Below are 23,371 nucleotides of genomic sequence, written 5' to 3' on the forward strand. Positions count from 1 at the left end.
CGGCAGGTCAGCCACAGGCCTGCCCACCTCCTGCCCCAGGCCTTCTGGTCACCTCTCAGGTCAGCATCCAACAGGGACCCCCTCCTGCAGCTTATGCACTGCCCACGGCCCACGGCCACTACAGAGCGTGTGACTGCGGGCTGCCAGCCACGCCCAGGTGACCGGTGGCCATGGCTATAAAGATGTCAAGACCACATAAAACCAACGACCACCACATGCCCGAGAGACATGCCAGAAGACATAACACGCCTCTGATTGGGAGGGCACACACCCACAGAAGCACAGTATTTTAAACATCAAGCCACGCAGGGCACAGGGTGGCCAGGAGAAATCCCACGGAAGAACCCCAGGTTTGGAGGCTGTGCCCATGGGTGGGCCTTCGGAGTGCAGGCCTTGTGGGCAGAGGGCAGAGACCCGGCATTCCGAGCAGGCAGAAAGCCAGGCTCCAGGGCCTGGCACGCATGGCCCAGCCAAGCCGTCCACGCTGATGGCGGACATCAGTCGTTCCTGCGGCAGCCTGGGGCATAGGTGGGTAATGCCAAGCACCAAGAAAGCCAGGCACGTCCTCTGCGCCCCTGAGCCCTCACAGCATGCCCCAGACGGGGGCCCTTATCGGCTGAAATACAGAATGTGGCACAGTCACCAACTGCGGGTCAAAATAAAACAGCAACAGCCTCAAAACCATGGGCCTCCAAGTGACCCTAACCTCAGAACTGCTGCTACAGTCAAAGGAACCTGCCGTCCAGGCCTGGAGGACCAAGTGGAGTCCTGTGTCCTGCCTCCCTGCAGGGGCCCAAGGAAAGGGGAAGCACCCTCAGGTCCAAGGCAGGGCCTCGAGCACCCACTTGGGCTCCATGGACCAGGACACTCTTACTATTCTATTAAAGCTGGCATCTTGGGGTCACAGGCCAGGAAGCAGTGGCCGGCCCCCTGCTGACCTCTGGGTGCCTGGGCTGTCAGGATATAGGATGAAAAGCCCCCAAGCAGCTTCAGGCCAGCGGCAGACAGGTACAGACAGAGCCCCAGGCCTGAGCGTGGTGGTGACGGCTACAGCTCTCTGGGAGCTTGAGACCAGGGACCCCGGGTCGTGACTTAAAGGCTTCAGAGGGCATGCGTCCGCTCTGGAGTCTTCAGCACAATAAAAAAGTTGACAACCAGGACAAAATTCAGGATGAGGAAGTCGCCTGATTTGCCAGCCCAGTCGATGAGCTTGTTCGGAGGACCAGTTTAGAGAGAAGGTCTGACCTCAGTGCCGAAAACCCACCCACAATTCAAGCCCCACAGATAAACAACCGAGCGCCCATGTCAGGACCCTGGGAGGGCAGCCAGGGTCAAGGGAGGCCTGAACTCCAGGCAAGGACGCCAGAGTGGAGGGCAACAGACGAGCAGACAGCCACCAGACTGTCCAGCTGATGCTGGAACACATGGGCTGTCCAGCCTGGGGAGGGGTCCTCCCGGAGGAAGCAGTGGGGTTGGGCGAGCCAGCAGGAGGTGGGAACGCCTAGGTGAGGCTGGGCAGGTCCAGAGAGCCACAAGCAGGCGAGGGCGGCCCCATCGCAGGGCACAAGGTGCCGGACTCGGGGGGTGCCAGACATCAGGCCACAGAGGACCCGTGCCCTAAAAGGAGGTATGGGCTTTACCCTGGGCAGCAGGCAGGCCCGGCAGGACTCAGGCTGACTCAGGCCCAGCGGATGAGCCCAGCACTGTCACACCAGGTCACCAGGGAGAGAGGACAGGGCTAAGGTGCTGGGGACTGGGAAGGGAGAAGTGACTGGACAGGGGACAGGAGAACAAGAGACTCACAGGATGTGACTGAGAGTGAGAGGTGCTGGGAGAGGCCAAGGTGGGCCCTGTGCCTCAAGCAGCTCTGAACACAGAGCTTCCACTCAGGCCAGAGGGGCACTCGGGGACACCCTCGTGGAGAGCTCAGCGGGCCTAAGCCACGTGTCCCATAGCCCAGCCCTGCAGAGCTGGCTTCACCTGGGATCGCCACGTGATCGGGGGCCTTTCCCCAGCACTGACATCCAGAGTCCCTTGCACTCCATTTTAAGAACCCTAGGGACATGTCTAAAATCCTCCTGACTCACCTCTGTCACCCAGAGAGTCTCTCGCATGACAGGTGCTCAGTAGGCATGGGAGCAAACTGAGAGCACGCTGGCCCCAACCGCACTCAGCGCTGGGAACGCCCCGTGTGGCCCTCACAACGGCACAAGCCAGCTCCCAGCTCCGGCCCACAGGCCCGTCCTGCCCTGGCCCCAGTGTGCTCACCGCACTTCCCAGGGAGCGCGCTTTCCTTGAGGCAGCCAGCCCACACTCCAGGCTCCACCGGGCTTGAGCCGAAGGCTGTGCGTCCCGGTCCCTTACCGAGAGGATCAGCCCTCACTCCCGACTGTTCTGGGCTACAGCTCCCACCTGCACTCTCCAGGGCCTGTTGGCTGCAAGGCACCTCTCACCTGCTCAGGGGGCAGGACCCCCAGAAAGAAGCCCGGCTTCAAAGGGCAGCTCGCAGGGGGCAGCCGTCTTCTGGGGTGCCTGCTTGAAGGACACTGGGAGCTGCGTTCCCACTAGGAGACCACCCGAAGGGCCCCCAAACGATGGCACAGAAGACCAAATAAAAAATGCACTCCGCTCCACTAAGAAATCTTTAAAGTAGAAATGATAGAATTTTAGAATTAAACTAAACCTCAATTCTCTTGGAGAAGCATAAGCAGAAACCGCGAGCATAGCACACGATAAGCTGCACCCCCCATCACACGCGGGAGCTGGGCTGCCAGGCGGCTGCAGGGCCCTGTGCCCTCCACGTCCGGCCACGGGGTGTCAGAGCCACCCAAGTGTCGACAAGCGGGCAGCCCCCGAAGGGCGAGGGCTGGCTTCACGGCGTGTGACCCAGGCCGTCGTAAGGGGCCGATGCCGGGCTCAACCCTCCGCTGCTATCGTCCCAAAAGTCTTCATTTTTGAGCCAGGAGGCCCCCCCAGTTTTTGAGCAAGGGGTCCCCCAGATCAGCTAGCCAGTCCTCCAGCCAGCCCTGACCAGAGGACACAGCCCCGCGGGCACCTGGAGAGACGCGGGGCAGGGACCCATGATGTTCTAGCGACGGGCACTCTGGCGGGGACGCGTGGGGCCACACTCACGTGAGGGAGACGGTGAAGTGGAAACGCTGCCTCAGGCCTCGGAAGGTGATGAAGGACCGGGGCGGGAAGCTCCTGGTGGTCACCTCGCAGTAGGGCCTCTCGAACTCGCCGGGAGGGCACACGCAGTGGAAGCCGCCGATGAGCAGGTTCACGCAGGTGCCCCCGTTCTTGCATACCCCGTTGGCGCAGCGGCCGGAGCGTGTGTTCACCTCGCAGTGCTCTCCTGGAGGACGAGACAGAGGCGGGGAGACGTTACCCCGAGCCCCAGAACCCGAGCCGCTAGTGCCACGGCCTGAAGGCGCTGCAAGGCTGGGCCGAGGGTCGAGTGCAGTGTAGATGCTGCAGGAACCCGGCTTTCCCAGGACCGCATCACAGTCGTCCAGAGTGGCAGCACACCTGGGGGTTCCTCCATGGAGGGCCCAGTCCCTGTCCCAGCCCTGCCGGGGTCCCCACGCTGTGGGGGGCAGAGTCACGTGCAGCTGAGAACACCCCTCTTAGGAGAGAATCACCTGGAAGTGATGAGACCGACAGATGCTCGCGTCCCCTCCCACATCCGTGCCGGGGGCGGCGGCTGCGCAGTGAGAACAGAGGGAGACTGGGGAGCACGCAGGAGCACCTGCGCCCGGGCCACCCCCGCGGGAGGCCTCCAACCGTGCCCTGCATCGGGCTCCCTGCTCGGTGGGGAATTTGCATCTCCCTCTCCCTCTCGCTCTCAAATAAATAAGTAAAATCCTTTAAAAATAAATACATCAATCAATCAATCAATAAAACATAAGCATGACACTCACGTCCAAAAAAAAAAAAAATCACCGTACAAAAACATGGCATGGACAGTAAAGTCATCTGCGGTCTCCTGCACACGCCCAGGAACGAGTCAGGGAAGCTGGATGCCTGGCTGGCGCTGGCTGGCCTCTGCCCCCTCTGCTCAGGGCTTGCCTTGAAGATCCTTCCGTCGGTGCCCGGACCTCCGTCCCCTGCTACCGGCTGCACGGGAACCCACGGGAGGACCCATCAGCTCTGCTGCCGATGTGCATGTAGCCCTTTATAGCTTCTTTTCTAAGATTTTATTTATTTATTTGAGAAAAAGAGAGAGCACACAAGAGCAGGGGGAGGGAGAAGCAGACTCCCCGCCGAGCTGGGAGCCCCACGCGGGCTGGGATCATGACCTGAGCCGAAGGCAGACGCTCACCGACTGCGCCCTGCGGTGCCCCTACAGCTTCTCCTGCTGCGAACTACGTCCAGCACACGCCCGTGCTGTGTGACGTGCGTGCCTCCTAAGCAAGGCCCTCCCAGTGCTGAGGCAGACAGGACACAGTGTAGACTTGGATGAACGTCTCCAAGCGGCCCTCCGCGAAAGGCGGTGGCACGTATGTGCCCTCCCCGACACCAGGCGTGCGCCCTGCCCTCGTCAAGAGGTCCTGTTTCCGGGGCGCCTGGGTGGCACAGCGGTTAGGCATCTGCCTTTGGCTCAGGGCGTGATCCCGGCGTTCTGGGATCGAGCCCCACATCAGGCTCCTCCGCTGGGAGCCTGCTTCTTCCTCTCCCACTCCCCCTGCTTGTGTTCCCTCTCTCACTGGCTGTCTCTATCTCTGTCGAATAAATTTAAAAAATCTTAAAAAAAAAAAAAAAAAAAAGAGGTCCTGTTTCCGACCAGCCCCAGAGCTGCCCTATGCACGTTTCTGTCTGGCAGGGTCAGCATCTGCGTGCATTTCATCGGCGACATCCATCTGCATGAGGTTTACCTCTGTTTGTGTATTTGTGGCCACATGGAAATGCTCGCATCAGCGTGCAGTCACGGTTATCGATCTCCCCTCGGGGACGCGCGGCCCCTCGCGTGAGTGCAAGGCCGGTAGGATGGGGCACAGCACACAGAACGCCGAGACTTCTCACAGGAGGAGGCCGGCGCCCGCGGACGGACGGCAGCCTTCCCGTGGCAGCGGCTGTCACTGGGCCCCAGCCTCGTCTCAGCCGGCCGGGCGGACGAACGAAATACCGCAGACCCAGTGTTTTGGAACAACAGACACGGTTTCTTGCAGTCCCGGGGGCTGCAAGTCCATGATCCAGGTGCCGCGAACCCAGCGCCTACCGAGAGCACTGTGTCCAGAGCCCGCTGTGCTCACACGGCCCGTCACTGGCGTGTGCATGCAGACCAGGCCCTCTGGTGTCTCTGCGTGTGAGGACACCGATCTTGCCAAGGCCCGGCGTGCCGGGTGCCGACGGCTCACCTGGCTGGGACTCTGCACCCAGGTCCTCCCCGATCTTCGCCCCCTGCTGCAACAGTCCAAGAAAGTACCGCCTGCTCAGCAAGGGTGACTCCGGTCTGAGCCCCGGCAAACACAGAGGAGGGGGCTTGACACTGCCGACGTCTCACCGAATCCCAGGACCGTGCAGGGGCCAGCAGGCCAGTGACACCCCGCCCCGGGGGCTGAGCCCACCCCCCAGCCCCATGGGCAAAGCAAGGAGGTGAGGCCAGAAGCCCAGGGCAGCGCACCTGCCTGTTCCCCACGGGCAGGGCTGCCCCCCAGGCAAGTGCTCACAGAGAGACCTGGTTCGCACCCTGCTCTGACATGAAAGGCAAAGGGCAGAAGCCCACCGACCTGCCCAGACCCCCTCACGGCTCCGCCTCGATGGAAACTGATGTCCCCCAGCTCCTGTTACCAGACTGCTCTGCCCGCCACAGAGCGCTGGGCTCCGCCACGGTGCCCCACAGGCTTGTGCTCGTGAACACCCACACACACTCTCACACACACGCACTCGTAACTTCACATGCACGCATGCACCCTCACACACGTGCTAGCACACACACACGCACACGCATACCCTCACACATGTGCACACTCATAACGTCACATGCGAGTGCACCCCGTGTCTCCGCACATGCACCCGTGTGCTCACACTAGTTCACACGCCTGCTCGTGCACTCCCACCCTCACGCACACACCGCCCCCCACACTCGCACCCTCACACTGGTGAAGCACTGCTCCGGGCTCCTCCGGGCTCCTCCGGGCTCCTCCAGGTGGCTGGCCTGTGGCCTTCGTAAATCCTCTGCCTTCATGTCAATGCTTAGCTCACGGTGTGTTTGTCCTTCACACATTTCAAATTCTCTAATCTCTGCTCCAGAAACATGTGTGACATCTGGGAGTGTTTGCTTTCTGAGTTCCAGGTGGGCATGTCGGTGGCCAAGCACAGTGTATGCTGGAACAGGGCCGTCGTCAGGGGACAGGGCGGGGTGTGCTCCCCAAACCGTGACGGCAAACAAAGGGAGGCCTGGCACGGCCCTTCCCGCAGCAGCGCTCCGCCCCGGGCTGTTCCAGAAGCAGCCACACGGGCGCTGGCCCAGGCGCTCCCACGTTCACCTGGACGAGTGTGAAACCCGCGCCCCCACCGCCGCCACCGCCCCTCCCGAGCTCTGTGTGGCCATGGACCCCAAGGCCTGCCCTTAGCACACCCCTCGCCTGAGGGCCCCCGCCCCTCACCCGCCTCCCGACCATCCCCGCAGCCCAGGGACAGGAGGCCCCGCACACCCAGCCAGAGAGCTCTGCCATCTGGGAGACCCGACTGACTCTGCCGCTCGGTACTCCATGGCTGCAGGGAAACTTCCTTCCTCAGGAGGAACAGGAAGGACGGCCACGCGGGGACTCGCGGGTTCAGACCATCTGGCTGTCCACAGAAAGGTCGCAACGGATACCAGGGGGCCATCCCTGTCCCTCTCCTTGCAGACTGTGCTATTTTAAATTAGCTGTGAGTAAAGCTAACTCTCCACGGAGCTGTTTGTTTTGATTTAACCATAAAGTTTTTGGGTTTTTTCCCCCCATTTCCAATACTATTCGTCTCCTAGGGCTGCTGGAACAAATTACAACAAATTTGGTGCCTTAAAACAACAGAAACCGTGTTCTCTCATAGTTCTGGAGGCCAGAAGTCCAGAATTAAGGTGTGGGCAGGGCTGGTTTCCTAAGAGGCTCCAGGGGAGGGTCACAATCCTTCTAGCACCTTCTGACTCCCATGGCTCCTGTGGCTCCCGGTCCTCCCAGGATTGTGGCCACATCCTCCAGTGTCCGCCTCCATCCTCACCCGCGCATCTGCCCTGTGTCCCAAATCCCCCCCTTCTCACAAGGACACCCGATCACTGGATGTAGGGCAGACTCCAAATCCAGGATGATTTCCTCAACTAATACCACTCGAAAGACCCTATTTTGAAATGAGGACACCTTCTGAGGTTCTGGACACGAATGTGGGGGGACACTACTTAACCTACTGCAGCAGTCCTCCTACAGTGTTTGTCCTACAACAACGATCACAGTGAATTCCGGCCTCGGCGCGTAGTGCCGAGGGAAGCGGCATCTGACCCTGTGGGGCTGCACCCCCTGCTTCTGAGCGACGCTCTGGTGTCTCTGCCCTCAGGAGCGCTGTTCCCCAGCCTGGTCCGAAGGCCAGCAAGGGGTGGAGCACCGGGGTCACCTGAGGCCAGCGCCCCTACCCCACGGCCTGGCCTCACGCGCTCTCCTCTGGGCCCCACCCAACCAACCCAACGACTGCTCCAGAAAACCCAGGCCTCAAACCCCACCCTGCTTTTGTCAAGGCCGTCCTTCTCAGGTCCCCTCTCGGGGAAGGTCTACCATCTGTCCAGGAGAGACAAGCCCAGAGCCCAGAGCCACCGCCTTCCCTCCCTCTCACCCCCATCAATGCCCCCTAACCACCTCCCGGGGTCCCAGGTCGCTCACCTCTACAGCCGCCCACACCCCGGCTACGCAGCCCCCACATCTGCGTAAACACAGCAACGTCACCACGGACGCCCTGAACCCAGGCCAGCCGCCCACTGACTTACAAACCTGCTTGTGCTTCACGTAACACCAGGAGAGCTTTCCAGAATGCTGGCCTTGCCAGGTCCGGGCTCCGTGAAGACCCCACTCTGCCCCGGGGCCTGGCCCCAGCCCCAGTGCACACACCCGCCCACTGCACGAGCCACACTCGGGCCACACGGTGTCCCTCCTCACAGGGCTGTTGGGGGATGCAACAGGTTAATGCAGGCGGCCGCAACATTCTGGGTGGGTGTTCACTCCCACCAAGGACAACCCAACAGTGCCCATCTTCCTCGGGGCCTGGCTTCTCTCCTGTCCTCTGTGGGTGGCTTCCCTGGCCTGCGTGCAGCCCCGTCTCAGGCTCACTCCCCTTAGCAAGCTTCACCTGCTCGCCTGACCAGGAACAGGGTCCCAGGACAGACGCTCAAGGGCCCAGAAGCTTCCCCTAGAGAGTGTGTTCCCACTCCAGGGTGGGGGTGGGGGCTGCTGGAGCCAAGCCTAAGAATGTCCAGCACAGAGGGGGCGCCCGACGAGTGCCCAGCACGCGGCAGGTATGCAGCAAATGCTCTTGAAATGAGGTCATGAAACGGCAGCGTTTCCCCGGGGTCAAGCCCGTGATTAATGCTTGCACGGAAGTATAAACCCTACATAATTCATGTATTTCATTCAAACCGCGTTGGGAAAATGTTGATGTAATGAAGAAAGAATTACTTTTATAGTTAAACACGCCTTTTCTAGAAGAAGCCAGTGAGAACTCTGAGGGTTCGAGCTTTCCGGGAAAGCTTCCCATGTCTGGGGTCCCGGAGCTCCATTCAGCAACCCCGGGTCTCCTGAGGACGCGTCCCACAGCGGCCACCGCAGCTGGTTTACGCTACACGATCGCCCATTAGCGCTCTCTCTTCAACGTATGTCCCAGGCAGTGGGCTGCTGGCCAGTCCTAGGACCCAGCCCTGGGTGGGGGAGTCCTGGTTTGTAGCATTTTCCCGTTTCCACGGCGTGCACACTCCCCCCACGGCCAATATCAAGCTACCAACTTGACATCACTGAACACAGAGCTCAGAAGAGATATGACAAGGTCGTTTCTAACGCTAAAGATCCTATTACTTTAGGTAACGAACTTGAACTGAATTTAGTGAGCCCCGTATCTTTAAGTTTTGCTACAACTCTTATAAGAAACAACTGCGAGGGTGAGATCCAAGTGTTCCCAGACGCGCTTCCCATCCGGAGTTCACGTCACCTTCCCTTCCCTGGGAATTCTCCCTCAAACTAAGGCTCGCATCCCAACATCCTGCTTCGAGTCCAATGCTTGTTCTGGGCTGTTCCAACTGTGGGGCGACTCTCCCTCCTCCTCCCGTGCACCCCTCTCCCAAGACAACTGCCAGCCCCACCCCCACGCCAAGGATCAGGTTCACCTGAGCAAGCCGACAGCCGATAGCCGATACCGTGCTCAATAATGCATGTGCACCGCGCCCGAGCCCCTGCAGGGAAGGGATGCGGCTCCGCCTCCTGGTCACAGCCACAAATGCAGAAGCCCAGGCAGAAACTCCGGAAGGGACCCCCACCACCCAAAACCATTCTTAACCATGAAACAAAAGCTCCCAGGAGCCAAGGCCCCTCTATCCGCATGGCCTCGCGCACACGTCCATGACGGGATGCCTGTCCCACACCAGGCTTGGGGCTGGGAGTGAGGGGACACCGCGTGCCTGCCCAGGGCCCCCAGCCCTCGGTGTCAGAGCCACAGACCCTCCACCGGAGGGGGCTAAATACCCTGGGGAAGCCCCAGCCTCAAAGGGCTGAAGGCCAGGGCCCGCCTGCAAGGTGACTGCTAGGCACACAGGGTTACAGAGGGCGGAGGGGCCCAGCCAAGCCCCTCACTTGTGTCCTTACGGGTCTAACCTCCACAGCACTGGGTATGGGGACTCTTCCATGTCACCATCTTGCAGACAGGGAAACTGAGGCCTGGCATGGGGTATAAAACATCCCATTTTTTGTGTGTAACAAAACAATTCCTTAAAGATAAGGCAAATGGAAGAAAGAGACGGTGCCTGTGTGCGGGAGCCTCTGAGCTGGGCTCTGCCCAAGTGTTGGGGGGGCCTGGCACAAGGAGCAGGGCGACCACTTGGCCCCAGAAAGGGCCCAAGCAGAGGACGGGAGGGCCTGGGTCCCAGCCATCGGGATACCTTGGTTGGGCAAGAGGTCTGTGAACGAGGAAGGGGTAGCCAGGCACCATGGCCTCACTATATAGAGTATGGGTGGGCAAGCAGGACAGGGGAAGCAGATGGCATAGGAGTGTGGGGAGGGGTGAGAGTGTGCAAGTATGGTGTGTGTGTGTACGTGTGTTGTGTGCGAATGTGGTGTGTATGCAAGTGTGGTATGTGTGGTGTGCGATGTGTGCGAGTGTGCTGGGTGTGTGATGTGTAAGGGGTGTGTGCACGTGCGTGCGACGGTCACAGCAGGATGGGAGCGGAGAGGCAGGGCTGGAAGCAGGGCAGTGCTGATGGGGGTCCGGACCAGCACCTGCCAAGAGCCAGCTTCAGAATTTGCCCCGGGGCTGCTCAGGGGTGGAGACAGAGAGGCGACAGGGTCCCCGCCAGCCGGGAGAGGGGGGCGCAGCCAGACGGAGACCCTCGGGACTGGAAGAGGGCTGGGGACCGGCCCCACGAGGGGAAGCGCATGTACAAATCTGAGGACCTAAGTTGTTCAATAAATAAAGGGACAATTCCCTTCTAGTCCTAAGATACAGCCAAGGGCTTTGAACTAGAAAAATGAGAACTTGCCAAGGCAGCGAGGGGAGAAGGCGGCATCGGGCACGAAGCATAGATAAGGCTTTTGAAGCCTGAAGCTGAGGCAGAACCGCAGATCAGTAAGGCACGCGGAGGGTGGGGCGTCAGGAGAGAGCGCGGGGCCCCGAACCTCCAACACAGGGCAGCTTCGAGCCAGGTCCTCAGACACAGGGACACGGAACCTGCAGCCAACCCCAAGTCCGTCCGCCCATCCTCACAGTGGAGGTCCGGTTACTGAAAGGGGTCTTGCATCTTAACAAAACAGACACGACCCAGCAGTGTGGTTCGTGTCAGAAGCTTCATTCCCAGAAGCAGAGAGACGGGAAACAAGGGACAGGGGACACTCACGGTCTCTGAAAAGAGGAGGGTGCGTCAGAAATGCTTAAACCCTGGGAAAATTTGTCCATCCTTCCTGCCCACCCAGGGCCTCGGCACTGCCCTCCACCAAACCCCCCACAGCACCCCTGCCAGGGACGGAGCTTTCCCCAGCAAGGTCCCGACCAGTGCCTCAGTTTCCCCCACTGTAAATCCCTCTCTGAAGGCAGGATTTCCGTAGCTTGCCCTGGAGCGATTCCTGGCCCCTGGGGGGCTGGTGTCAAGGTGAAATGAGCTAATTCTGTAAAGCTCTCAGCTGAGCACCTGGCCCGCTGTTACTGTTGACTCCGTTATTACCTGACTTCTTGAGACTAGAGGCCTCCTCCGTCCACCCCTCGTCCCCCACAGCTCTCCCCCAACCCCCTCCGCTGTTTGATTTTCTCACCTCCTGGTGACCGGCTCTGCCCTGGAGCCTCCTCCCCCATGGGGCAAGGCTGCCAGAAAAGGCCTGTGTGGAGAGCCCGGACACCTGCCGCCCCCCCACCCCCTCCCACCGGGAGGGAGGGGAAGCCGGAAGCCCGGACCACGGCAGGCTTGACCGGGTTGGGCCTTCTCTGGGCCTTCTCAAATGACTTCATTATTGTCTTTGAAGCAATTTCCCAGAACCCCAGACACACCCATTTTTTAAAATATAAATAAAAAACTACATTCCAGCAGGAAAGAAAAAAAGGTTCTGGCTTATCCACAGCTTTGGCTTTGCTCACTGGAGTCACCTACACATCTGAGGGTTGAAAGCTGGCTAACCGGAATTATCAGAGTGCATTTTAAACTCCTGGACTTAAAGCAGAAGGCTTCCAGCAGGCACGCGGCCCTGCCAGTCCCAGCCCCGGGCAACACTCGAGGACCCCTCCCTTCAGTAAAGGGGTGCTCTCCCCACCCTCCTCTCCTCACAGGCACGAGTGGGTGGGGGCACAGGAAGTAAGCAACCCTGAAGTCAGCTAAACAGGGGCCCCCGAAAGTTCTGATTCCCAGAACCTGTGAACATCGCTTCACACGGCAAAGATGGGATCAAATTAGGGGTCCTGAGATGACAGACCCCAGCAATCCCGCGTCCTTATAACATGCAAGAGGATGAAGGCAGACTCGAGCGGTGTGGCCACAAGCCCAGGGCCACCTGAGGCCACCAGGAGCTTCAGGGAACAAGGAAGGACCCTCCCCAGAGTCATCAGAGGGACGTGACACCTTGATTTCAGAATTCTGGCCTCTAAAACCCTGACAATGCATTCCCGCTGCTTTAAGCCCCCCCGGGGAAGCCCCAGGAGACTGAGACAGTCCTAATCACACCAAGGGGACAGGCCAGATTCCAGCCCCCAGAGAAAGCTGCAGCCCGTGAAGCTCTCAGCCTCTCCCTGAGCCTCAGTGGGCCAGGAGCCACTGAAGACAAAGTGCCCCCCCACCAGGCCCTGTGGTGGCCCTCCTGGCAGCGGCTGAGGACCCAGGAGGCGCTGACGGAACACAACGCAGGTGAACTTCACGGAGCTGGGCTGCCCAGCCTGGCGGGGGAGGCCAAGCACAGGGCGCTGGACACCTGCACATGGTGATCGGGGTCACCCGAGCTGACCACCAGGACCTGAGTGCCCAGATCCCCATCTTGGCCCCTTCAACGAGGCACTTGTTGCAGACCTGAAGCAAGGTCATGTCCTTCTGAGTCAAGGGCTGGGCCGGGGATGTGCGCTCAAAAGGATGCTGGTGGTCGCGTAGGAGGCGTCAGGACCCAGAATGAGGCAGAGGGTCCTCACCTCCGGCAGGCAGCCTGGGCCCCGGCCAACCTCCCCCGGTCCTGGTGGGACACAGCCTTCACAGCGCCCTGGGCACATTCACACACTGAGAAGCCACAGTCCCCGTGGTGGGGCCGCCAGGGCTCCCTATGCGCCCGTCTGGGCCTCTGCAGCCGCTCTCTCCAGTGCTGGGGTGGTGCTGGCGTGGCTGCATGGCCTGGAAACATCCTCATCTTGGGAGGCCCCCAGCTTTGGGAGAGGTTGTGAGAGAAGGCCCAGGGACAGCCTTGTGGCCAGGGCGTCTGTCTGCCACGTCTTAAGACCCAGCTCCAAGATGACATCTCGGACACAGGTCTATGATTTAGCTCTAATGACACACAGGGACATCTGAGGATAGGAGTGAGGCTGGGCGTGGGGAGGTCTCCTCAAGAGAGGGCGTGCAGGTGGGGCCGGGTGGGGCCCTGCACCCGAGGGGGACAGAGGTGCAGGGCCGGCCCAGGCAGAGCGGTGAGTGGGTGAGGGCAAGAGAGAAGGAGGGATGGAGGGAGGGCCGAGGGTCAGGCACAATCTGCCACCGACCGCGGGGCAGACCCTGGTGGCGGAAGGTGAAGCTGGCCTCGGCACGCCTCGAGGCTGAGAAGGGGGGCCCCCCACTTTATCAGTTTGTAGGGAAACCGTGCCAATTCTCAAACGGCAAACGTGTCCAAACTCAGCTGGAATGCTGACGGAAACCTCCGTTGTGCGTACGCGCAGCTCGGGCCCCAGGTGGTTTGGATTCCACTTCCTGAGGGGTGCTGGGGACCTGCGACAGTTCCTTGGGACAGATCAAGGTCTGGAAAGAACACATTCTCTTTTTTTAAAGATTTTATTTATTTATTCAACAGAGATAGAGACAGCCAGCGAGAAAGGTAACACAAGCAGGGGGAGTGGGAGAGGAAGAAGCAGGCTCACAGCAGAGGAGCCTGACGTGGGGCTCGATCCCAGAACGCTGGGATCACGCCCTGAGCCGAAGGCAGACGCTCAACCGCTGTGCCACCCAGGCGCCCCAAGAACACATTCTCTTGATTTGAGTCTCAGAGTCAGCAGGAGAGCCCAACAGCCCTGGTTAACACTCTCCTCCCTCCAGCTGTGCTCGGCGGCTCCGTGGGATGAGTCCTGCGTTACTTACCACCCAGCCCCGCAGGCCCGCGGGGGCGCAACAGAGAGCCGGCCGGCCGTCCACCCCGGGGAAAGGCCTCGGCTGTGGGCTATGGGCAGTGGATGCCAGCAGAAACCACTCTCCCTGGGGACGTCGGGGGTTGTCATGCTCAGGTCAGGGACGCAAGCCGGACTTCCCAGCAGCTCCCGACGGCCCCCGGCCCAAGCTGCATCTCCAGAGAGACAGCAGGGGCTGGCCAACCATGGGGGTGCGATGGCAAAGGCCTCACTTACTCATCCCTGCCACAGATGTCTGCTGAGGGCCGAGCGGGTGCCAGGGGCTGCTGGGGGGCAGCGGTACGGTCAGCGCAACGATGGAGCCCCAAAGATGTCCACGTCCTGGGGCGCCTGTGTGGCTCAGTTGGTCGAGCATCCAACTCTTGATTTCGGCTCAGGTTCTGATCTCAGGGTCGTGAGATCCAGCCCCACGTCGGGCTCCGTGCTCAGCAAGGAGGCGGCTTCTCTCTCTCTCCCCTTCTCCCTCTGAGGAAGGGGCCGAGCAGTCCAGGTGGATGCTGGATGCTGGAAAAGGATTGCCTCCCCCCAGCCTCCAGAAGGAGCCCTGAGAGAATAAACCCGTGCCGTTTAAGCCACTCGCTTGGGGGACTTGGTGCAGCAGCTGCAGGACCCTGGCTGAGGGGCGACCAGTGAGCCTGGCCTCTGCTCTCCCGGAGCCTCGTCCCCCTCCCATGGCGCAGTGTGATGCCACAGGGGGCTGGGCCTGCAGAAGGGACGTCCTCAGGCTACATCACTAGCCTCGGCTGGACGTGCTGGTTTATGCTTTGGCTCCTTGTCAGCTCGAGACCCATGCCCGGCTCACCTGTCCACCTGGAGGCTGGTCGGGAGAGACTGTGGCTCCTATGCTCTGGCCCCCGCGGACCCTCAGCAAGCAGGTTGACAAGAGGGGGCCACCACCGCCGACCACCGGCAGCCCTGATGCATGTGGAATTTTGTCCCCTCCAAATCATACGTTCCAGTCCTGACCCCCGGGACACCTGTGACTGTGATCTCATTTGGAAATAGGTTCTCGCAGACATGATCAAGTTAAAATAAGATTACACTAGACAAGGGAGGGTCCTAATCCAAGGACTACTGACTTTCAGTGAGCGGGCAACAGGGACGCAGACCCAGCACACACACGGGGGAAGGCCAGGGAGAAGCCGAGGACCACCTGGGGCACCAGAGGTGAACAGGCAGGAAGGACCCTCCCCTCGAGCCTCAGAGGGAGTGCGACCGGCCCCCACCTCAGTCCCAGACTTGTGACCTGCACGACCGTGAGACAACATGTTTCTGTGGTTTCCAGTCCCCCAGTGTCATCTCCTTTGTGCAGCCGCCCCCGGGAAGCTAACAGGAGCCCAAGGAGGAATGCAGGGTCAGCCTGACGGTCGTCCTTGCTCCCCACAGCCACGTGCCCCGGGAGAGGAGCACACTACGAATTTCGTGGAGAACACGAGATTCCTGGCTAAACATACCCATACCGGCATCTCAGGATACGATTTAAAGGAGAACAAAGCTGTATGATAACAGATGAAAGAAACGCTGGAGAGCCACACCTGGAGCCTGGAGAAAGAGTCAAAGCCACCGGACAGGAGAGCCGCTCAGGAGTGCGACCCTCGCAGTGACCCCAACTACCCGAAAAGCACCTTTTCCTGAGCGAGGACTTTGTCTCTGCTCTAAGATCTCCTTACGGGCTAGGCCATGATTTTCATTTTGAATAACGATGAACCCTGTGGTTTAAGGACCAAACCCATGTTGTGGATGACCACTTGGAAGGGGGCCTCTAATCCCATGGCCTGCGGCTGGCGCTGGCGAGCCCCCCTCCCCTGTGCTGTGTGGATGCCCCTCCCAGCACAGAGGACGGCCGCAGCCTCACACAGACGCGCGGGGTCTCGGCTTGGGACCGTGGGGCACGTTTGTGTCTCACGTGACGATGGCAATATCATGACTCTGACAAGAGAATTCAAGATAAGACGTGCAGTTGGAGTAACGTGCATTTTTTTAACAACAGAATCCAAGAAGGGCCAGATTTGATTTTAACTACTTTCCTTAACAGAAAAGATGATTAGGTTTTTATACCAGCAGTTTCTCTGGCCTTGAACTTACACAGAATGCCCTGGTCCTGGAGAATCCCCCATAGGGGACAGGGTCCCCAGCCCACCACAGAGGCCACCACAGGGGACAGTCAGGGCCCCCAGCCCTGGCAAGGCCACCACAGGGGACAGTCAGGGCCCCCAGCCCTGGCGAGGCCACCATGCGGGACAGTCAGGGTCCCCAGTCCTGGCAAGGCCACCACAGGGGACAGTCAGGGTCCCTGGAAGGCCCTCACACAGGACAAGTGGACATTCCACCCGGGGGCAGTAGGCACAAAGAGCCAGCATCACTGAGACTCTCCTAAGTGGCTACTGACCAACCGAACCCCAGACCAGGCTAAATCTCAGCTGAGGAGCCCCCGTTACGGTGCAGTGTCCACAGCATGGACACTGGAGCCCAGGGACAGCCAGGGGCCTCGCGCCCGGAGGCAGGGCTCTTCTCCAGGATTTGATCTAAAATCATATGCTCCAGGGGCGCCTGGGTGGCACAGCGGTTAAGCGTCTGCCTTTGGCTCAGGGCATGATCCCGGCGTTATGGGATCGAGCCCCACATCAGGCTCCTCTGCTACGAGCCTGCTTCTTCCTCTCCCACTCCCCCTGCTTGTGTTCCCTCTCTCGCTGGCTGTCTCTATCTCTGTCAAATAAATAAATAAAATAAATAAAAAAAAATAAAATCATATGCTCCAGAGTAAACAGGGCCCTAAGCAGAAGACTCGGCCAGAGTGACCGGGGGGCGGGGAGCACCTGCTGGTCCCGGTCCAGGCGCGGCCACTGCCAGGCCTCCCCTCCGACAGGCAGAGTGCTGAGCATCCAGGAGACCCTCCCCCGCCCCCCCCCGGTGATATCAAAGTTGCCGCGTTCTCAGGAACGCACCCCGCGGGCAGCCGTTCATCTGGGACGATAAATCACCTCGTGGTTCTCCGCGAGAAGACGGCTGTGCGCGAGAAGCCTGGGAGCACACGTTAGCACATAGTTGTGCGCTGAGAACAGGAGCCTGGCCAGCCATCACACCAGCAGGACAGGGTCATAAATACCTCAGCACCCCCCCCAAAAAGGGACTCTCCTGTCCCCCCCAGCTCAGTGACAAAAGCAGCAAAGGCACTGCTCTGAGTGCAATACAGAAGGAACCCTACAGGGACGAACGGGCCGGGCCAGGTCACCCCCGACCCCACCCTCGGTGCACCAGTACTGTTTAAGCACCTTCTGTGTGCCCGGCACGGAGGAGGGAGCAGACAGCACCGAGCAGACATGGGGGTGGGGGGCTGCGATGAGGGGGACAGATGGGGGCAGGAAGGTGACATTTGGGAAGACGTGGGGGATGGAGCACTCCACACACAGGCCTGCAGTGAGAGCAGCCGTATGTTTCCAGAAGGCCACTGACTATGCACAAGAGCAGCTGGACCCTGGGGCGGCTAAAGCGGCACCGACGTGACCCAGGGCACCTGTAAACGGCCTCTCTGGGCACTGCACGGATAGCAGCTCGCAGGGCGGGAGAAGCAGGACTGAGGCCCCCCCGTCCCAGGTGCGATGATGCTCGGGTGTGGTGGAGAGAAGGGGACGGGACGTGGAGGCACAATCGTTGGACGCGGTTGCTGACTGGTCATGGGGGGCAAGGGGGGGTACCTCCTGTGAGCCCAGGGAGGAGGGGTCGGGGGTGGACGAGCCTGGCCTGGGCAGCACATGAGCTCGGGATGGGGATCCCCGGTCCCCCCACCCAGCTCTGCCCCTGGGTGTTCCGAAAACTGGATGAGAACGGTCCCCACCTCATGGGGCTGTTGGAGACACAGGGAGAGGGCCGGGCTGGAGCGTTCTGTCACCACCACCACCGCCACCCCCGTCAGCGAGCGTCACCACGTCAGCAGGTGCGCGAATAAGGAGGGGATAGATGCAGAGGCAACAGGACCAGGAATCGGGCCCTGGTTTCGTCAGGCCCAGTGTCTCTGGGAAGGAACAGCGTCCTGCCAGCCCCGTGGGCAGCGGGGTGACTGCCCCTCTGGGCAGGCGGCCTGCTCAGTGTCACCGCACTCCACCGCCATCAGGCCGCACTTTGAACCCTCAGTGCGCTGTCTGTGGGAGGCATTTCCTGCAAGAAGCTGGGACCCACGCGCAAGAAGGGCCAGGTCAGCAGGGAAATGGGGGAGCCCAGCCGTACTGCCTCCAAGTCCACAGGGTAGGCAAGCTGGAGCCCAGAAGCAGAGCACCGGGCTGCTCGGCTCCCGTGCACACTTGCGGGCAGGACACTCTCCGTGTGGGGCTGGCCCAGGGGCGCTGAGGAGCACGCCTGGCATCCACCCCCCAGCAACAAAAATGTCCTCGGGGGCATCTGGGCAGCTCAGTACATTGAGCGTTCTCTTGATTTCGGCTGCAATCATGATCAGGGTCGTGGGATCGAGCCCCGCGACCGGCTCCACGCTCAGAGCAGCGTCTGCTTGGGATTCTCTCCCTCCGTCTGCCCCCTCCCTGCTCACGCTCTCTCCACCTCTCCCTAAAATAAGTAAATAAAATCTTTAAAAAAAAATGTCCTCAGGTAGCCCCAGATGTCCCCGGGGGCAGAATCACCCGGGTCACAACCACTGGGCTAGATGATGTACTGTTCTGCACCTCAGTCCCTCCACGTATAAACAGGGCCTAGTGCTGATGCGGGAATTGGGGCACCACACGTGGAATCATCTAGAACAGCACAGCACACTGAAGGCTCAGGACTATTAGCCGCAAGTTACTGTTGTTCCGAGAGGCACAGAAATGAGGGCGTCTACACCCAACATGACAGCAAAGCAGCCAACATATAAACACAGCACCGAGGAAGTCGGGAAACCTTCCAGAACCTTCCCAGAGCAGGGGACAGCCTGTTCAGTGGCGTCTGCTGGGCTCAGGAGGACCCGGGAGACAGCGTCCATGACACCTCCACCTTCCTGTCCTGTTCCTCTGCGGGTGGGGCCGCACTCCCCTGCAATGACGGCGCATCCGTCCCCGGGGCCCGGCTGCCGCTCTGAGGCCAGCGTGGATTTAAGAAAAACGCAGGAGAGCTGCCAGGGGTGTTCTCCCCAAACTCACAGAGCTTCTCCTGAGATTAACTGACACCCTCCTTCGCCCGGCCCGTCTCCTGTCCGTCGGCGGCACAGGAAGCCGGGGTCTTCCGGGGGCCCTGGGCTGCTGCCAGCTTCCCTGCCGCGGCCGGGGCTCGGCTTACCAGGGAGCAGGTAATAAAACCCTCGCGACGACAGGGGTGCCTTCAGCACCAGCAAATGAGCGCAATTACCGCCCGCAAGGGAAGGAGGGCTTCAAAGAGAGAGAGGGAGACCCAGAGGAAGGGGGACCGGGGAAAACAATCAGTCTGAGCCCGTCTTATCTCCGAGGGAAACATATGTGATGATTTTAGGGCCAGAGACACTCAAATGAATCCCCTGCCAATCACAGCATCTCAGTGGGTCTCCTGGCGATGACACGCAGCGCCATTCCCGGTCATTATTTCTCTAGCAATGACTCCCGCGATGAAAACGAAATCTAAGAACTTTGGAAGTCCCTTCCACCCAGCGGATCGAATCCTCTTAGGAGGGAGTCGGGGGTCCACGGGTCCCTAGCAGCCTCCGTTTACCCAGCCCAGACATGGCCCCACGCTTACGTGCAGGCTTCCCCATGACCAGCGGCTGGCATACCTGGTCAGCCACTGCCGAATGGGCCGAAAGGCCAGCTCACCGCAGTGAAGAGGGAAGGAGAGGCAGGTACCCGCCACCACCACGTGGTGAAGCGCCACGGAGCTTCCACGACGACTCAGGGCAGGGAGGAGCGGGGGGAGAGGGGAGCCCAGGCCAGGTCTCGCAGGCACAACCAGGACCCCAACAATGTCGGCAGGAACTAGGGGGCCCAGGGGTCTCCTCAGCCTTCCTTCCCCACTCACCACCACACCCCATCATAGGCAGGAATTCAGGGCTAACACTCAGAGAGAAGAGGGGGACACCTCTGGGCCCCAACGGGACAGACAGACGGCCAGCCAGCCACACATGGGCAGGGGAGGGGAGGACACGGGGCAGGCACTCAGGTGCCTTCCTTGCCACACTGTACCACGGCATTACAGCCAGGCAGGGGCTCAGACCCAGCAAGCTGGGCGCACACCCCCACGTCCTCAGGCTGCCAAATGCTCTCTCTCCCTCCTCTTCTGATGCAGACCACCGTACACAGCGTCTTCCTCTCTCTGTGACCTCCCACCCCTGGGTTACTCTCTCTTCCTGCTTCATAAGTACCAGCTAATACCATAAACCCCCGTTCTAAGCAGAGAACGACTTCTCGGCTGTTGATGCTAACCAGGAGAGCCGAGGCCACCGTCCATACTAGGGCCTCAAAGCCTCCGCATGAGTGAGTCCCACCTGACCCCAGACAGCTTTCCCGAACGAGAGGCTGCTCACGTTCAGGCCACTGGACCTCTGTTTCTCAGACGGGCTCTAATCTTATGTAACCCGCGATGGAAGGTCAAGGCAAGGACGTGCGTTTCTGTGCTGCTCTGCCTACATGTTTTCAAAAACAATTGTTGGCTGCCTTTGGACCGATTCATCTTTGCGACTAGTCAGGATGTCTCAGGGCAGAGAAGATGAGTCATCACTACAGTGACAACGGGGCATGAAAAATGAACACTGTCTCTCCAGACCCAAATGATTAACACCTCAGAACGTCTACCCGGTGACACTATTTACAATAACCAATTAAACCCGAAAGACGGGATAAAGTCCTTCTGATCTGAAGCCACTTAAGGGAGCGCATGTCACTTAACACATGTGGGTTTTTAGGTGGCTCGCACGCTATAATCTCCCTCATCAAGAGTGTAACTCCAGGGACACCTGGGTGGCTCAGTCCGTTAAGCGTCTGCCTTCGGCTCAGGTCATGATCCCAGGGTCCTGGGATCGAGTCCCGCATCGGGTTCCCTGCTCAGCGGGGAGCCTGCTTCTCCCTCTGCCAATCCCCCAGCTTGTGTTCCATCTCTCTCTCACACAAATAAATAAAATCTTAAAAAAAAAAAAAAGAGGGTGACTCCAATCCCATGGGGTTCACAGCAACCTCGGGGCGCTTGGCAGGAAGCCCACCTTCTGCCTGCGTGCCACTAAAGAGATGCTGCTCCCGGCATCACCAGGAAGCCGCACGCCACATGGGCCTGCGCCTGGCCTTTGGCCACCTCCCCAGGCAGGGAAGTGGACAGAGGAGGCCGGTCAGAACCCCGGTGTGGGGACCACAGCCTGGCGCCCAGCAGAGAAGGCTCGCCGCCCCACGGCCCGTGCCCGCCCGGCCCCCGGGAGCCCCACGTACCGGTGAAGTCCTCCAGACACTCGCAGGTGTAGCCGCCCTCGCGGCTGTGGCAACGGCCGTGGATGCCGCAGGGGCTGGAGTAGCACAGGTCGATCTCCGTCTCGCAGTAGTCGCCCGTGAAGCCCGGCGGGCAGCGGCACCGCAGCCCGGTGATGGGATGGATGGGCCGGAAGAGCACGGTGGTGGAGCTGATGAAGGGCGCCGAGCTGTCAAACTTGAGCACGGACACGCACTTCATGTAGTTCTCGCAGGGCTCCCGCAAGCAGATGTTGTCGTCGAAGGGCAGCACGCGCTGGGTGGACACGGCTGTCAGCAGCGTCCTGTTCAGGTAGATCTGCTCCTGCAGGTCCTCCGACGGGAAAAACTTGTCGCGGACGCCGCCGGGGAGCAAGGCTGAGAAGGTCACGTTGAGGATGTTGGAGCTGACGTCCGTGTCGTTCTGGATGTTGAAGACGAAGACGTCGTCCTTGGTCGTGGACAGCACCGTGGCCACCCCTTCCACGAAGAGGGACAGCAGCGGGGAGAGGAACTTCTCCTGCGACATGTTCTCCAGGCGGACGGTGATGCTGTTGGTCAGCATGTCGTCCGTGATGATGGTGACCCGCAGGGTGCAGAGCGCGGCCACGCTGTGGATGCCATCTGTGGACACAAGGAGGGTCAGGGTCACTCGGGGTCCTGGGCCCCACCAGCCCCACCCGGGAACAGTCTCGGATGCACTCAGCGTGGCAGAAGTGAGCCTGAGCATCCCCAAGCCCCATGCCCTACCCCACCCGTGACCACCCCCTTGACCCCTGCTTCCCAGCCCCTGTTCTCCCTCCACACCAGGCTCACCGAAGCACAGCTCCTGCTGAGTCTGTCTTGCTCAAAAGAGCCCCATGGACCCCCAACTGCTCAGCAGGACATCCCAGGACCACCCACAACCCAGCCCCACGCCACCTGAGTCCCCCGGCTCACATGCTTTACTCCAGACCCATGGGGACACTGAGCCCCGTTTTACCACCTCCACACCTGTTCCAAACACCGGGAGACCCCGCTCGGATCCCACCCATCCCCAGCTCAGCTCAGACCCCACAGTGTCCAGGATGGTGCCGTCCAGGTACAGCCTTCGTCTACACCCACATTGACGGTTTTTCTTCCCTTAGCTGTACCTTATGCATCCCTCTGTGCCCGGCACATAAGAGACGCTCAGCAAATGTTGCTTTAGAAAGACACATACAAGACAAGGTCTACCTAGGCCAACACAGGGAAGCAAACCACAAAACGAGGTACTTAGGATTCTGAGACCGGAAAAGGTGGAATATTTTGGTTATGACGTTGAGCATGCCATTGGTTCTGAGCCCAGAATCAGAGGAGCTGGCCAAGGGCTGGCCACAGAGGGTGGCAGCATCAGCCTTCCCAGCACCCCTGACAGGTGCAGCCACCCCCCCAGGGGGCCTTCACCTGCTTCCACACCACGCCTCAAACGTGCTGTGGGACCCCGAGAAAAACCGGCAAAGTTCACATCCTTCTGGCTCGACTTCGATTCTGCGTCCCTGCAGCTCTGCCCAATCCTCCCCGTCTGCTCCCCCAACCTGCTCCCTGCCTGTGCCCCCCACAAGCATACCCCCAGGTCCATGTGGCACAGAGCCATCTGTGTAGGCCAGTGAGCCCTGGGGGGACCCTGTCCTACCCTCTCAGAACTTGCAGCCTGGGGGTGCTCCCCCAGAGTGCAGGAGCCACGGGGGGACTCTTCCCCACTTGTTTCTGGAAAATCACTGAGAGGCCAAGTCACACGATGAAACCCGGGGGTCACCTTGTCACTGTGGCCCCAGCACAGTCCCCACAAAGCCCCAAATCATGGGGGACAGAAGCACTGAAGCTTGTGGACACTGGGACTGTGTTTCTCAGGCACTGGAGTGCCACGAGCCACTTCGGGAGGGACCCCAAGTCACAAAACTTGTCCAAACAACAGGAAAAAGTAACTGCTCCCCAGCACTTCCGGG

At 60.2% G+C, this 23,371-nt stretch overlaps 1 protein-coding gene across 1 annotated transcript in view; it reads right to left on the bottom strand.

The window, feature by feature from the left end:
• CELSR1 (cadherin EGF LAG seven-pass G-type receptor 1) overlaps positions 1-23,371 on the bottom strand; it is a gene marked incomplete at its 5' end in the record, with an annotated part of 128,916 nt that overhangs the window by 54,465 nt on the left and 51,080 nt on the right. The window contains 2 exons of the mRNA XM_034643694.1: positions 3,133-3,355; positions 21,390-22,028. Of these exons, the coding sequence (XP_034499585.1) occupies positions 3,133-3,355; positions 21,390-22,028 (862 nt within the window). The remainder of the gene's footprint in view (positions 1-3,132; positions 3,356-21,389; positions 22,029-23,371) is intronic.

The sequence above is a fragment of the Ailuropoda melanoleuca genome, chromosome 15 (assembly GCF_002007445.2).
Source record: "Ailuropoda melanoleuca isolate Jingjing chromosome 15, ASM200744v2, whole genome shotgun sequence".
Lineage (NCBI taxonomy): Eukaryota > Metazoa > Chordata > Mammalia > Carnivora > Ursidae > Ailuropoda > Ailuropoda melanoleuca.